Source organism: Chiloscyllium plagiosum, chromosome 26 (assembly GCF_004010195.1).
Source record: "Chiloscyllium plagiosum isolate BGI_BamShark_2017 chromosome 26, ASM401019v2, whole genome shotgun sequence".
Classification (NCBI taxonomy): Eukaryota; Metazoa; Chordata; class Chondrichthyes; order Orectolobiformes; family Hemiscylliidae; genus Chiloscyllium; species Chiloscyllium plagiosum.
The window spans coordinates 9,401,817-9,418,614 of NC_057735.1; the positions used below are offsets into that span (position 1 = coordinate 9,401,817).

Sequence of the window (16,798 nt, forward strand, 5' to 3'; positions counted from 1 at the left end):
ATCTTCCATCCAAGCTACCACAGAATGCATGCTTCAACTGTTTCAATCAGGAGAGTAAATACCAGTTCTTCAAAAGTGTTCATCAACAATACAAATTCTCAAGCGCTACGCTAAAAATATAACATAAGCAAATTGCAGAAGGTAAACAGGAAAGTATTATCCATGAGTCAAACGACAGTCCAATAAGGTAATAAAAATGTAAATAATAAACTTCTTTTAAAATACTAAAATGGTAAGGTTTTATTAGCTGAACCACGTACACAGTACTTTTCTTCTACAGCTAAATTCATAGATTCATGCTTACAAACCAAATGCTGTATATAAAAATTATAAATCTGTAACCTATATACAAAAAGAAGTCACTCATTTCAATGCATTGGTTGAAATATTTATAATCTGCATGACTTTTTTATAATATCTGCAACAATTAAAATGTTCTACCTGATATTCAAAGCCCTTAAAGCTGAGTTTTGTGTTACTCAGTCACTGTGTAATGTTAATCGATGCAAGGGTAAAAAGTCAATTACCTGGATAACTGATTCTTCTGGTGCATGTGTGGAAGGTATTGCATTCAGAATCAGCAAATACTGAATTTGATTGTTGTTGATTGTTCAAAGATCTCTCCTATTTATACTTTAAGTACTTCCTGCTCAAGCACAAAGGTGGGTTACAGCCAATGGTAAAGTTTAATGAATTCTGTTCTGCTAAGTTCCTTATTACCCAAATACTGAAGACGTTACACAGTTGCTTGGAATTTCCAAGGCTGTTTTGGTCCAAATTGTACATTTGCCAGAATTTGGCTACTACAGTCTTTCTGGCTTCCACCAATTATCCATCCTCAGAAAAGTCCAATAGATCCTTAGAGCAGTGATATTTTTATTCCCACATCAATGGTTCTCTTGTTACCCCATTACTGCATATTATTGGATTGTTGCAGATTTGAGTTTTCTAGAAAATGAACGGATACAGAATGCCCCAAATTCATTTTAGGGTCCTAGCCTTGCATCTGCTGTCGCGGTTAGAATTGAAGTTGGTTCTACATCTGAAAAAATACCTTTTATCCTGCCTAGGTCAGATATGAAACCAAGTTCATATACCTGATTAAAAAAAAATACTGCATTTCCAACACATGCACTGAAGAACCAGGTCAAGATCCAGTGCTACATGAAGACTGTCAAATGTTTTTCATAGCATCTTTAACTGACATCCTGGAGGGCAGCGCGTCATTTCTTATTTAATCTGCTCAAATGTGGCAAGATAGTCTAACATATTGGCATTATACTCCGTTGAATCCAATCCTCAGAAACTGAAGTTGTTTTAAAATATCACTGGATTTGAATACTAGTCACAGCTGAGAAAGGATATTATTTTCTAAAGAAGTGTTAGCCAAATGCTGCTTTTTAAAATGGGAGTTTCCCTTTTTTTTGTAACAACAACAAAACACTATCTCTGTAGTTGAAGCACAACAAATGAAGAAATGGTATTTTACAATTAGGCTGCACTTGTGTGCTACTACAGTGTAGTGTTAATTTCAAATGTAGGAAGAAAATTCATACATTTCTCTAGGGGGAGAAAAGTAGCCTGATATTAAAATAAGAAAACAAAACCAATTTTGAAAATAATCATTTCTTGCAATTCATGACTTTTCTACCCTCACCCTTACAACAGAAAAGGATAAATGCATAACTGGAATAAGGTCTTGTTGACAGCAATACATTTCTCTGACCACAAAAAAATTGCCATGTTTCATGCAAGACAATGAACACTGGTGCGTCACTGAACTATGGAGAGTGTCACTGAGTTGTCCTCTCTCAACATCCAGACATCTGTACCGTACAGGAACCAAGATGGTGAGAAACAACAACCATACCTTAAATGTTTTGTGATGACTTCCCCAATCAACTCAAAGGCGCAAGGTCAAGATCTACTGTTGTCCCGGCTGACCTACCTTAGGATGAACTAATGATTAAAGTTGAAATATCTGAATGTTATGGTTGAGTAGTGGCCCTCATGCTGCACTAACTTACTACTTTGTAATATACCCTATCATCCCTTTTAAGAAAAACATTTTCTTGCTACATTACAGCCATACTTGAAGCACTGAAATTGCATCCAACGTAATACCAATTCTGTAAAATAAATGGTTTTCTAAAATGGTTTACCATTTCTCAGGAAGCAGTCTTTCTGCTACATTTTACTGAGTAATTGCATTGGGTACACAATGAAAATTAAAAAAAACGCACTTGTACATTATCTCAATTAACAAACACTGGAAAAAATACAAAATCATGTAAGTTTCATAATAACATACCAAATGCATCAGGTAAACCCCTTCCTCTCCTCTGTCACTCATTACAAGATAACTATTCCATTTGTGTTTTTAACCCTCTCCCTCATCCCCAGAGGTTTTTGATAAATTTACAAGACACTACACTTTGACCTTTGTCAACTTTCTAAAAGTAGACAAAGCATCAGGGTGATTCTCCCCATACATCCAAAACTAACAGACTAGGTACCATCACCATTGAAAGCAGTTGCAACATTGGCTTTCTCCACCTAGACTAAAAGTTACTCCAAGTCCTTTTCCTGTTGAAGTGAGTTTCATCACTGACACTTCAGTAATGTTATTTAGTCTAAATTCTCAAGGAAAAGAAGGTTTTTCCCCTGGAGAAGACCATTTTTTTGTAAAGCTCCACTTGTTTCAGGAATGCAGGCGAGGCAGTCAATGTAGGAATACTGGATGGAGGAGAGACCGTCAATTTGACTAGGTGTCTGTTTCAAAGGACTTGCATAAGGCAGAGGTTTAGGCCACCCTGATCACCTGACCCACTATTTCTTCATTCTGCTGGTGTTTCTGCAGAGAGGAAGAAAAGGAGAAGATTACACCTCAGTAAAATGTAATGTGCATGATTTCTATGTAAAATCAATTCAGAAACTAATAATTATTGAGAAATGCTACCCAGAAGGTTTATATATTCTAACTGAATTGAAGGACTTAAATTATCCACTACAGGAAAAAGTAGATATAAGGACAGATAATAAGTTAGATTGTAAATATCATTTGTCCTGAGTTTACCATTTGTCACACACTCTGGGCTGTAGTTCATAGTGGATTAGCTGGCATGTTTCATTAACCCAGGGGTTCCTCACAACTTTGTCTTCTGGCTCTGATCCCTTTCATAGTGCCCTCCTCACACTAAAGCTTATTTACACACGCTGAAGATTAGATTAGATTAGATTAGATTAGATTACTTACAGTGTGGAAACAGTCCATATTTGATTAATCTTCTCTTTTGTAATTTCTTGCTAAACACAATCTCCATCTCTATTACAGTGCAATGGCTGATTCCAACCTGACATCATCAATCTCTCTTTTATAGCTATTCAATGTTTCTGGCAAAACTAGCCACCAGAAATCCCTATCACTTCTATTGCTACCTCCAGTAAGCCTAGATTCCTTAATCATGCCAAACACATTTTCCTTTTTCCCAGAAACTCTGAACATTCTATAATGGCTAAGTCAGTCCATGACTTTAGCACTTCCATAGCTTGGAGGATCTAATGAATCTTACGATAGGATAGGTGATCCATTTCCCATCTCCAGCATCTAAACATTATCACAAACTTACTTCTCCTGCCTTTATTTCAATGTTGCTCTGGCCGGTGCTCAAAGCTTTTCTCTCATCTCTTCAAAGATGCATCCGTACCATTGGGTATCTACTTCTTCACGCTAAATGTCTCAATCTCGACTGGTCACATTCACCTCATATAATTTATTCAAAACTGTGCAACTACTTGCCTCTCCAAATGCCTATCTGCTTTCAATTTCAGACTTTTAAAACCAAACCTTGGCATCATCCAATAACTGTTTAATTTGGCGGGTTTCTTTGAATTTTTTCAACCTTTGTGAATTCTTAACTATTCATTAATCTTGGTTTCCTGATTAAAGTACTAAAAGGGTTTCGCTGCCTTCAAACACATGATGATGCTCACTGCCGTGATATAGTATATTTTATTGTGTAGCAATATTTATCCAGATCAAACACCTCAAAAGTTGATGGATTCATGGATTGAGAACATACTCAAAATGACTAATACAGTACATCTACAAATAAGCACAGTTCCAGTGTGTGCACTGATGATGCAATCTGAAACTGTTACAGTACATGGGAAAACAAAAGGCAGAAACATCTAGAAATACTCAGGTTGAGGAAGAGTTGTGAAGCACTGGAAACCAGTCAGTGTTTCAGGTGCAAAACTCTTCTTTCAGAATGAAGAACAATGATCTGAAATATTGACTGATCATCTTCTGCTACTCTGCAAATGTTCGCACACTTGATTATTTCCAGCTTTCTTGTTTTTAAACTTCGAGTTTCTGCAGTATTTTGCTTTTTGTTTAGCTTGTCAGGAAAGCTCCTTGAAATGCTACTACGGTTGTTCAAATTGTTTGAAGTGGATAAGTGCCCAGAAATATTGATCAGACAACAATTAAGACTGAAAAAGAAAATGAGCTGTAGAAGCATAACTACTGTTTGAAGGAGCGATGCTACAGAGGGAACTTGGACATGTTATTTTGTTAAGTGCAAGGCTTTTGAAGAGGAGTTAAAAGTGGCTTCTTTCCAAAACAGAACAAGTTGGAATTTTCAGTTTATAAAAAGTGTGATTGCCCAAACTCTGGGAAGTGAGCAGTATTCTTGTGGATTCTAGATAACAGTGCCATATTTTAAACCAATAGCTGCAGTACAGTAAATGTGATAATTTTCTGTGGTTAAACAGATAAAATCTATTACCTAATGGCTTTAATAAGTTCAAGTGTGTACAAAAACAGAGTTTGTTATTCTAATTGTCCTATTTCCTATACTACCTTGGCTGTACCTGCACTGCTGGGGAACTTTTGTTGAGGAGAATGTCAGAGTGCAGAGTGAAGGTGGTAGCCCCACACCACTCTGAAAATGTAACAGAATAATACATTACCTTTTTTTTGTTTTTTTTTCTACAGCCTACCCAGAAATCATTCAGGCTGTTGAATAAATATAAATATACAAATAAATATCACAAAAATTACAGATGACAACCTTAAGGGTTGGTTTTTAATAAATACTTAGGGCTAGCATTATAAAAATCTTCATTTCTCACAGGAATACATCTTCAAGGGTGAAGAAAATAAACTGCATTAATGGTCTGTGTACAATTTCCAATATTTTCCTTTCTACATTCAAAGGTGGGAAAACATGACAAGAAAAATTGTATACTCTGAAGAATTAGGAGATAGGATTTCCCCTTATTCAAATTGCATACGTGCTCACATACATCTGAATGTTCTAGCAATATTGTAAACAAGTTAATAACATGCAGCTGACGAGAGACCAGATTAATCAGGTAACAGACACACAACTTTGGAAATATACAGCAGATGAGTCAGCTCTGAAGGTGAATTGTGGGTTAATGCTTTGGGTAAAGACCGATGATTCAGGACATATTTACTTTTCCATACTCCTTTATCCATTGCAGGTGACATGTGTTGTGATTGACCTCTCCAGAACAGGGGAGAGGTGCCATCTTAATATATCTTTCCTGTACTTGAAGGTCTACAAAGCTATGGTGATCTCTTTCACATCAATATTTGCCAATTTTAGTAAATTACATATTTTCGTTTTCAGAAAGAGGAAACAAATTCGTTCAGTGGATGCAAGCCGCTCTCCTGCTCTCTTCCCTTTCTTCTGATTCCTTTTGACTTCTAGTCCCAATGTTGTTCAGATGCTCGTTTGCCAAAGTTTTAGTATCCTCTGACCTTCCACCTGTAACACTCCAAATGATTTGTTCTCTTTATGCCGCCACTAAGTTACAATTCTCACATAACGCTCAACTCTTTGTTGTCTTATTTCTGTGCTCTCTTCTGATTCTTCCAGAGCCCTTGTGAAACATTTGTATTCTGTTTGCTGAGAGTTGCCAAATTCTGCATTCCTTTTACCCATTCTAAACTACCCCTTTCTGACTCTTCTCCTTCTTTGAAATCCCCAAAGCTATCTTGGATTCTCAAAATTAGGATCATGTGAAATTAGGAGAAAGTGAGGACTGCATCATGTGAAATTTGCTGAGGGATTGGGGCAGCAGCACCCACCTTTTCATCACTACAGTGTAGGTTTAGCCGTAAAGCTCGATTTTTGAAAATCACTTACTCACATGAACAGCTTTGAACAGCAAGAATTTACCAGAACCACTACTAGTCCAAAGTAACTACACAGGACAGGTAGATATTAAGGTTCCAATCATTTTCTAATAATCCATTTCAGACCGCAACAAGACAAAAGAAGCAGATATACGCCAGTTAGCCCCATCGAGTCAGCTCTGCCATTCAATCAAGGCTGATCTGTTTCTTAACCCCATTCTCCTGCCTACTCCCGTAACCTTTGATCCTCTTGCTAATCGAGAATCTACCTCTGTCTTAAGTGATTTGGCCTCCACAGTCTTCTGTGGCAATGAGTTTCACAGATTCACCACCCTCTCGCTGAAGAAATTCATCCTCATCTCAGTTCTTAAAGAGATGTCCCTACTGTGAGGCTGTGCCCTTGGGTCCTAGACATATACAGTGAAAATATCTTCTCTATGGTTACTCTATCCATGTTTCTCAATATTCTGTAAGTTTCAATGAGATTCCTCCCACACATCCTTCCAAACTCACAGTATAGAACCAGAGTCCTCAATTGCAAGCCCTTCATCCCTGGGATCATGCTTGTAAACATCCACTGGAGACCCTCCAAATCCAACACATCCTTCCTTAGATATTGGGTCCAAACTGTTCAAAATATTCCAAATGTAGTCTGATCAGGGCTTTACACAGATTGAGCAGTGCATCTCTGCTCTTGTATTGTAGCCCTCTTGAAATGAATGCTAACATTGCGTTGGCCTTCCTTTTCTGTCGAGATGCCGGTGTTGAACTGGGATAGACAATGTCAGAAGTTACATGACACCAAATTATAGTCCAACAGGTTTATTTAAAATCGCAAGCTTTCAGAGTGTTGCTTCTTTGTTGTCAGGTGCTCTGACAAAGGAGCTGTGCTCTGAAAGCTCATGATTCTAAATAAACCTGTTGGACTATAACCTGGCATTGTATAACTTCTGACTGTGTAAGATCTCTGAAGTCTTTCCACTTTTAGAAAATAGTCTATGCCACTATTCCTCCTGCCTATAATTCCGCCTACCTAAGTTCATAACCTCACACTTTCCCACACTGTATTCCATCTCCTCGTCTGTGCAAGTTCTTTTGCAGCCTCCCTACTTCTTTAACACTACCTGTCCTTCCACCTACCTTTGCGTCATCTGCAAACTTAGCAATAATGCTCTCACAGTTCCTTCACCAAGATCATTAATGTACAATATGAAAAGTCGTGGTCCCAACGCAAACACTTCAAAACACCACGAGTCATCAGCTGCCATCCTGAAAAAGACCCCTTTGTCCCTACTCTGTCTTCTGTCAGCCAGCCAATCCTCTATTCATGCCAGTACCTTGCCCTCACGCCATGGCTCTTATTTAGCAGCCTCCTGTGTGGCACCTTGTCAAACGCTTTCTGAAAATCAAGTTCACTGGTTCTTCTTTGTCTAACCTGCTCATTACCTCCTCAAAAATTCTAATGGATCCATCAGGTATGACCTCCCCTTGAGGAAGCCGTGCTGACTCAGCCTTATTTTACCATGCACTTGCAAATATTCTGCAATCTCACTGATAATAATGGATCCTAAAACCTTACCAAGGTCAGGCTAACTAGCCTTTAGTTATCTCCTTCAGAACTCTGAGGTGTAGTGCATCAAGTCAGGGCGATTTAACCACCTTCAGACCTTTTAGCTTCCTAGCACCCGTGTCCGTGGCGCAATCGGTCAGCACATTCGGTTGTTAACCGAGAGGTTGGTGGCTCGAAACCACCCAGGAGCGGAGTGCTCACTGTTCTCACACCAACTGCTTGGGGCGGCACAGTGGCTCAGTGGTTAGCATTGCTGCCTCACAGCACCAGGGTCCCAGGTGCTGTCTGTGTGGAGTTTGCACATTCTGCCCATGTCTGCATGGATTTCCTCTGGGTGCTCTGGTTTCCTCCCACAGTCCAAAATGTGCAGGCCAGGTGAATTGGCCATGCTAAATTGCCTATAGTGTTAGGTGCATTAGTCAGAGGGAAATGGGTCTGGGTGGGTTGCTCCTCGGAGGGTCAGTGTGGACTTGTTGGACTGAAAGGCCTGTTTCTACACTGTAGAGAATCTAATCTTACCTTTTCCTTAGTGATGGCAATTACACTCACCTATGCCCCCTGAATCTCTTGAAATTCTGGTATGCTGTTGGTGTCTTCTACTGTGAAAAATGATGCCAAGTACCCATTCAGTTCCTCTGTCACTTATTTGTTCCCATTACTACTTCTCCAGCCTCACTTTCTGGTGGTCCAATGTCTACTCTTGCCTCTCTTACTTTTCATGTATCTAAATAAAAACTCTTGCAATCGTCTTTGATATTACTAGCTAGCTTACTCTCTTATTTCATCTTCTCCACCTTTATTGCTTTTATAGTTACCCTCTGCAGGTTTTAAAGTTTCCCAATAATCTTCATCACATTGTATGCTTTTCTTTTGCGTTTATGCTATCCCTGACTTCCCTAATCACCGATAGTCAACTTGAACTCCCGTTAGCATGTTTTTTTCTTCCTTGGGAGTAACTTCAGCTGAGCCTCCCGAATTACCCCCGGAAATGCCTGCCAGGGCTGCTCCATGCTCTTCCCTGCTAGGCTCCTCCCGCACGTTTTTGTAGTTACCTTTACTCAACTGCAACACAGCTACGTCTCCCTCTCAAACTGCAGGGTGAATTCTACCATATTATGGTCACTGACCCCTAGGGATTATAGAGCCATAGAGTTGTACAGCACGGAAACTGACCCTTCGGTCTAACTCGTCCATGCCGACCACAGATCCAGAGCTTGTCCATTCACCCTATTCACGCCCCTCATGATTTTATAAACATCAAAGGTCACCCCCCTCAGCCTCTGATGCTCCAGGGAAAATAGTCCCAGCCTATTCAGCCGCTCCCTATAGTTCAAACTCTCCAACCTTGGCAATATCCTTGTAAATCTTTTCTGAATCCTTTCAAGTTGCACAACATCCTTCCTATAGTAAGGAGACCAGAAGTGCACACAATACTCCAAAAGTGGCCAAATCAATGTCCCATACAGCTGTAACATAACTTCCCAACTCCTATACTCAACGCATTGACCAATAAAGGCAAGCATGCCAAATGCTTTCTTCACTATCCTATCTACCTGTGACTCTGCTTTCAAGGAATTACTTCACCTTAGCTGTCTAATCAAGTCTGCTTCATTACACAAATCCAGAATTACCTGTGCTCTATTTGACTCTATGACAAGCTGTTCCAAACAAAATCTTGTAGAGATTCCATATATTCTTTGTGGAGTTCCATTCCCAACCTGATTTTCCCAATATACCTGCACTATTGAAATCCCCCATGATTATTATAATTGTGTCTTTCTTACATCCCTTTGAAGCAAATTTCTTATTATTGCTCTCCTCTCCAGTTATTTCTCCAAAAAGATATCTGGTTTGATATTTGGCCCCAAATCCAAAAATACCATGAATTTAGGAATTCATTCCCCGAATAACTGATGGCCTTTCATCAGCCAGAAGCATACTAAAGTCAAAATATATCTTCCTTGCTAATCATTCAGTGACTACGTAAAGTATTTTTACCATATTCTACAGAAGTAGTAAATATTTGTGGCAAGCTCAGATCTTGCAGCTTCTTTGATTGCACTCTTGACTTCCCTTTAAACTACTAATTACTCATTTTGTGCCTCCATAACAGCTGCACATTGTATCACATCTGGGGATTTGTGCAGTCATGCAGTTCCAGATTTCAAACAGTCACAAGTTCACTGGTTTGATGAAAAGCCGAATATCTGAACAATATGGACAATCTAGCTGACTCCAATCCTCATGGGATCACAATATACTGCTTGTTCTATCAATAAACATATTGACTTGGATCCCATTTACCACTCCCTGAGAAAAAGAATAGGAAATGACATCACCACAGGGCATGACATCACCAATCCAAGAAATCCCAAACACAAATAGAAAGTGGGCTACACCACCAGTGCTTCATTCGAGGCTCACTGAAGATGTTACCTTCAAAATATCTGAAAAACAAACCTTCCAGTTCAGTGAGCAAACCTACATCCATGCTACTTGTTCAATAGTCTGACTGAGGTTTACTATTTACTGATCGAATAACTATGCAAGACTTCCAAAACATGATTTAACTGTACTAACTCATTAAGATTGTTATTTATCTCCATTTAACCACAAAGCTTTTAAGAACATATTAACACACAAGCTTTACATAACACTAAGTTGACAGCTACATACCTCTGGCATGAAGTCATATAAATCAGGGGCAGGAGTATCTCACTTGGCCCTGAAGCATGGTCTGCCCTTCAATGATATGATCAATCTGATTACTCTACATTCCCACCTACCCTTAAGTTCCTTGATCAACAAGAGTTTGAAAGGTTATATCGCTGCCTTAAAAATATTCAAGGACTTTGCTTCTACCACCTTTGGTGCTTTAAACCTATACAAAGCTCCAATGACTTAAGAATTTCTTCCTTGCAGAAAGTCATATATCTGTCTTAAATGGGTAACCCTGTGTTTGAAACAGTGATCCCTTGTCCTAGATTCTCCTTCAAGGTGTCAATTAAGACACCTTATATTTCTTTAAATTCCAATGGATACAAGCCTCCCCTCTCCAAACCGGCCCATAAGGTAACCTACTCATTTCAAGTATTGGTCTGATAAACCTCTCTGAACTGCTTCCAACATATCAACACCATTCCTTAAAATAAAAAGAATACAAAAACTGTATGCAGTACTTAAGATGCGATTTCACCAATGCCCTGTATAACTGAAGTGTAATCCGAAGCCCCTAAAATAAAAAACAGTAACATTCTATTAGTTTTCCTAACTGTTTGCAGTACCTGCATACTAACCTTTAATAATTCATATACTGGGACAGCCAGATCTTTCTGCATCTCTCACAATTTAGATATTTTTTTTATTCTTCCTGCCATAATAGATTATTGCACATTTTCTAACAATCTGTTTGCCAGATCTTTGCCCACTCACTTAACTTGCATATATCTTTGTAGCCTTCTTATGTCCTCTTCAGACCTCTCTCTTCATTCGTGTAATTCATTTAAATTTTAAGAGTTGAGGCCCCACCACTGATCCCCATGGCATACCACTCATTACACCTTGCCAACCTGAAAATAATCAATTTTTGCCTCCTGCTTCCTATTAGCTAGCCAATATTCTATCCATGCCAAAGCATTACCCTTATGAGACTGAATCTTCTACAATAACCTCTGATGTGGTTCCTTATCAAATGTCTTTTGGAAATCTAAGAACAGTGCCTCCATTGGTTCCCCTTTATCCACAGCATGTTATTCCTTTACAGAAACCGATTAAATTGGTTAATAATTTTGCTTTCACAAAAACATATTAACTCTGTCTTCTTACTTTGAAATTTTCTTATGTCCTGTAATGACATAATGGCTTCAATAATGGCTTCTAACATCTTCTCTTTGACATATGCTCAGTCAATTAACCTGTAGCTTATTATCGGTGTTCCTTCCTTTTTAAAATAAATAAAGTGCATTCACTATTTTCATCAAATGGAACTTAGACTGAATCTAATGAATTTTAGAAATTAAAACAAATGCCTCATTTAACTTGAAAGCCAATTCTTTTAAGATTCTAGGATGAAAGATTGGGAGACTTTCCTAGTGCCAATAATTTGCTCAGAACCACTTCCCTGGTGATTATAATTTTCTTAAGTTCCTCTCCTTTCTTTTCCTGATGTACAACTATTGCTGAAAAGTTACTTGTAACCTCTCAAGTGAAAAATGATGCAAAAAACCTGTTCAATACATCTGCCTTCTCCTTCTTTTCCATTACTAATTCCTCAGACTCACTTTCTACAGAATGGATACTCACTTTGTCAAAGCTTTTCTTTTTAAAATATCTGTAGAAACTCTCCAGAATGCAGAAGAAATCTTTTGAACTTGAAATATTAACTGTTTCTCTTTCCATAGATGCAGCCAGATCGGAGTTCCTCCAGCACTGTCTGTACTTACTTGATATTTTAAACTGTACACAGGTCCACGTAAGATACTCATACCTTCAGTCTGCATGACACTAAACTCAATTTAAAAACAATTAATCAAATTTACTTCCTCTAAAAACATACACATGAAATGTTAGTCATTTACTCTGATCCAGATTTGAGTTGAGGAGACCAGCAAATTTAAATGCACATTGCTAACCAAGTAAAAGGGTACTGAAGTTATGTTCAATTCCTTTAAAGAAAATTGGAATTTTAATTGATGGAAGAAAGTATGAGTTCTATAGTGATACTGCATCACTGATACAACAGGGAGTGTTTTGTGTGAAATCAGAACTATCACATGGAAGTTTTCTTTCATAGCAGCCAGCCATTATAGTACAACAATCAGAACTGGATCTGACATCAAACCATAACAAATTAAATTTTAGAAATGCTAGATAAATAAATTTAGTAGCTCAAAAGTTCACGAACCAGCTTCACAGCATACTATTGTTACATAGCACAGTTGAAGTTTTACATTAAGTCACCTGATCTAATTTCACAAGAATAATGCCAAGTAATAAAGTACCTTTACACCCTAATTTGGAAAAGTAAAACTTTTAAAAGACCATTTTCTTTTTCAGAATTGATAAAAAATTCAAGAACATCAACCTACCTGCCTTTGACTTAACTGCAATGATCTGACTTCTCTTCCCAAATCCAGCTGCAGCCTATCCCTATTATTGAACACCACATCCTTATTTTCCAGGCAATAACTGATTTCATTTAAATATCTTTTACAGTCTTGTTCCAATTTCTGTCCCCAATCCAAACTGCCACCTTGTACCTTTTTTTCAATTTTCAAACAGGAAAAACTGCCAGAACAATTTCTTTCAAATTTTCTGTCTATCTTCTTTTCTTAAAATTATGTATAATAGGAAGCTGACATTCAATACATCTTTCTTTAAAAAGAATGACTCCAATTACTCTAGCTAATCTGTTCTTTCTCACAGTCCGTCAATTATTTGAGTATATGTCTAATTCCCATTTAAAAGTAACTAATGAATCTATCTCCACTATTATACATTCATATTCCACATCATAAATAGTTCAGCATTAGAAGTTTCTCTAATCTCTACTCTTGTTGTTTTGCCAAATATCTTACACGTGTGTTTTTTGGCTATCACTGGAAACAGTTTCTTCTCATCAAAATCTTTCAAAATTTTGAGTACCTCTGCTAAGATATCCCTTATTCTCTTGCTAATTGACTCTGCCTAAGATGTTGGAGACAGGTTAAATCATGCCTTCTAAATAGACAATTATCTGATGAGAAAAAAATTACTGGGTTATGAGGAAAAGGCAGCAGACAGTTGGACCAGATGTTCTTGCAAGTAAGCTGGCATTGACACATCAAATTGAATGGCTTCCTTCTGGGCCAATCATTTGATGACATGCTTATTGCGAAAAAGTAGCATTTTCTGGTCCAATTGCCAATAATTAATATCCAGTCCCTTTAACTGTCCATCCCACAGAGCCCCTTTCCTACCACTGACTTCTTCCTCAAATGGCATCTTCACTAGTTTTCATCTACAACTATTCTTTTATGCTTAGATTAACTCGCCATATCCTCAACAAATTATCTTCAGTTCTACGTAGAACATAACAGTGCAGTACCTTAAATGTTGTGCCGACCTGTGGAACCAATCTGAAGCATATCTGTCCTAAACCGTTCCATTTTCATCCATATATTTTTCCAGTGGCCAGTTAAAGCCCTTAAAATTGGCAAATCTACTATTGTTGCAGACAGTGTGTTCCATGCCCCTACTTCTCTCTGACTAAAGAAGTTACCTCTGTCCTATATGTATCACGCCTCAATTTAAAGCTATGTCCCCTTGTGCTACCTATCTCCACCTCACAGGTGAGGTGCCAGAAGACTGGAGATTGGCTAAAGTGGTGCCATTGTTTAAGAAAGGTGGTAAGGACAAGCCAAGGAACTATAGGCAAGTGAGCTTGACATTGGTGGTGGGCAAGTTGTTGGAGGGAATCCTGAGGGACAGGTTGTACAAGTATTTGGAAAGGCAAGTACTGATTAGGGATAGTCAACATGGCTTTATGCATGGGAAATCATGTCTCACAAACTTGATTGAGTTTTTTGAAGAAGTAACAAAGAGGATTGATGAGGGCAGAGCGGTAGATGTGACCTATATGGACTTCAGTAAGGCATTTGACAAGGTTCCCCATGGGAGACTGGTGAGCAAGGTTAGATATCATGGAATACAAGGAGAACTCGCCATTTGGATACAGAACTGGCTCAAAGGTAGAAGACAGAGGATGGTGGTGGAGGGTTGTTTTTCAGACTGGAGGCCTGTGACCAGTAGAGTGCCACAAGGATCGGTGCTGGGTCCACTACTTTTCATCATTTATATAAATGATTTGGATGGGAGCATATGAGGTACAGTTAGCTAAGTTTGCTGATGACACCAAAAATTGTAAATGTAGTGGACAGTGAAGGTTACCTCAGATTACAATGGGCCAATGGGCTGAGAAGTGGCAGATGGAGTTTAATTTCGATAAATCTGAGGTACTGCATTTTGGGAAAGCAAATCTTAGCAGGACTTGTTCACTTAATGTTAAGGTCCTAGGGAGTGTTGCTGAACAAGACATCTTGGAGTGCAGGTTCATAGCTCCTTACAAGTGGAGTCTCAGGTAGATAGGATAGCGAAGAAAGCGTTCGGTACGCTTTCCTTTATTGGTCAAAGTATTGAGTACAGGAGTTGGGAGGTCATGTTGTGGCTGTACAGGGCATTGGTTAGGCTACTGTTGGAATGTTGCGTGCAATTCTGGTCTCCTTCCTATTGGAATGGCGTTGAGAAACTTGAAAGGGTTCAGAAAAGATTTACAAGGATGTTGCCAGGGTTGGAAGATTTGAGCTATAGGGAGAGGTTGAATAGGCTAGGGCTGTTTTCCCTGGAGCGTCGGAGGCTGAGGGGTGACTTTATAGAGGTTTATAAAATCATGAGGGGCATTTTTAGGATAAATAGACAAAGTCTTTTCCCTGGGGTGGGGGCGTCCAGAACTACAGGGCATAGGTTTAGGGTGAGAGGGGAAAGATATAAAAGAGACCTAAGAGGCAACCTTTTCACTCAGAGGGTGGTACTTGTATGGAATGAGCTGCTAGAGGAAGTGGTGGAGGCTGGTTCAATTGCAACATTTAACAGGCATCTGGATGGATATACGAATAGGAAGGGTTTTGAGGGATATGGGCCAGGTGCTGGCAGGTGGGACTAGATTGGGTTGGGATATCTGGTCGGAATGGACGAGTTGGACTGAAGGGTCTGTTTCCGTGCTGTATATCTCTATGACTCTAAGTTCATTAGTTGCTGTGTTAGTGTGTTGGTCGATTTGTGGGCTACCATGATGCCAAGCAGTATGAGTAGTCTGGCAGTCACTTCCGAGAAGTCTTTGATGTAAGGGAGAGTGGCTAGGGTTTCTGGACGCGCTTTATCTGCTTATTTGGGTTTGTTGCTGAGAAATCAATGGACTGTGTTCATTGGGTACCCGTTCTTTTTGAATATGCTGTATAGGTGATTTTCCTCTGCTCTTCATAGTTCCTCTGTGCTGCAGTGTGTGGTGACTCGTTGAAATAATGTTCTAATGCAGCTTCCTTTGCTGATGTTGGGATGATTGCTTCTGTAGTTCAATATTTAGTCTGTATGTGTTGTTTTCCTGTAGACACTGGTTTGAAGTTCCCCATTGGCTTTTGCTCTACCGTAACAAGGAATGGCAGGCTGTTGTTGTTTTCGTCCTCTAATGAATTTTATGCCAATAACGATATTGTTGATGGTCTTGAGGTTTCCTCTAATTTGTGTCATTTAGTGATGACAAAGGTGTCACCCATGGAGCTGACCAAAAGTTTAGGTTGGATAATTAGCAGAGCTGTTTGTTCGAGTCTCTGCATTACTGCCTCTGCTAAGAAGGATAGTGGACCTATACCTTCCCACTCACTTCACTTTCAATAACAAAACTACAGACAAACCAACAGAACACATGGGATCTCTGATATCAGGATTCTTAACAGAGGCAGTAATGCAGAGACTTGAACAAACAGCTCTGCCAACCATCCAACCCAGACTTTGGGTTCGCTATGTGGACGACACCTTGTCATCACTCAACGAAACAAATTAGAGGAAACCTTCAAGACAATCAATAATATCGTTATTGGCATAAAATTCACTAAAGAGGAGGAAAACAACAACAAACTGCCATTCCTTGATGTCACAGTTGAGCGAACAGCCAATGGGGAAACTTCAAACCAGTGTCTACAGGAAAACAATACAGTAGCGCCTCGACATACAAATGACCCCGTTCACGAACAAATTGGTTTACGAACAGGATTGTATGTAAAAGTTTGCTTCAACGCACGTACATACGAAATTCAAGGTACAAACAAATGGAGTGAAGTGCAGGCTTTTGTTGAGAGGCATCACCCTAACAAAACTGTGACCAACAGAGCAGTGAACATTTTAAATGACCCATTTATGTGATGTCCCATTTTTGGAAAATTCTGCAACAAAGAAAAAAAACAAGTTTCTCTGGATCGTTTTCTTGTGGCATCACCAACCTCCAAGAGACAAAAAAGACAAAAGAC

At 39.0% G+C, this 16,798-nt stretch overlaps 1 protein-coding gene across 7 annotated transcripts in view; it reads right to left on the bottom strand.

The window, feature by feature from the left end:
- Nucleotides 1-214: 214 nt before the first annotated feature.
- LOC122563074 (nuclear transcription factor Y subunit alpha-like) overlaps nt 215-16,798 on the bottom strand; it is a 68,044-nt gene continuing 51,460 nt past the window's right edge. For 5 of the 7 annotated variants that reach the window (XM_043716452.1, XM_043716456.1, XM_043716455.1 and 2 more), the window contains one exon: nt 215-2,854. In XM_043716452.1, the coding sequence (XP_043572387.1) occupies nt 2,804-2,854 (51 nt within the window). In that variant the 3' untranslated portion in view covers nt 215-2,803. Of the gene's footprint in view, nt 2,855-4,974; nt 5,021-16,798 lie in introns of all 7 variants that reach the window. The other 2 variants (XM_043716457.1, XR_006315479.1) reach the window with 2 other exon arrangements.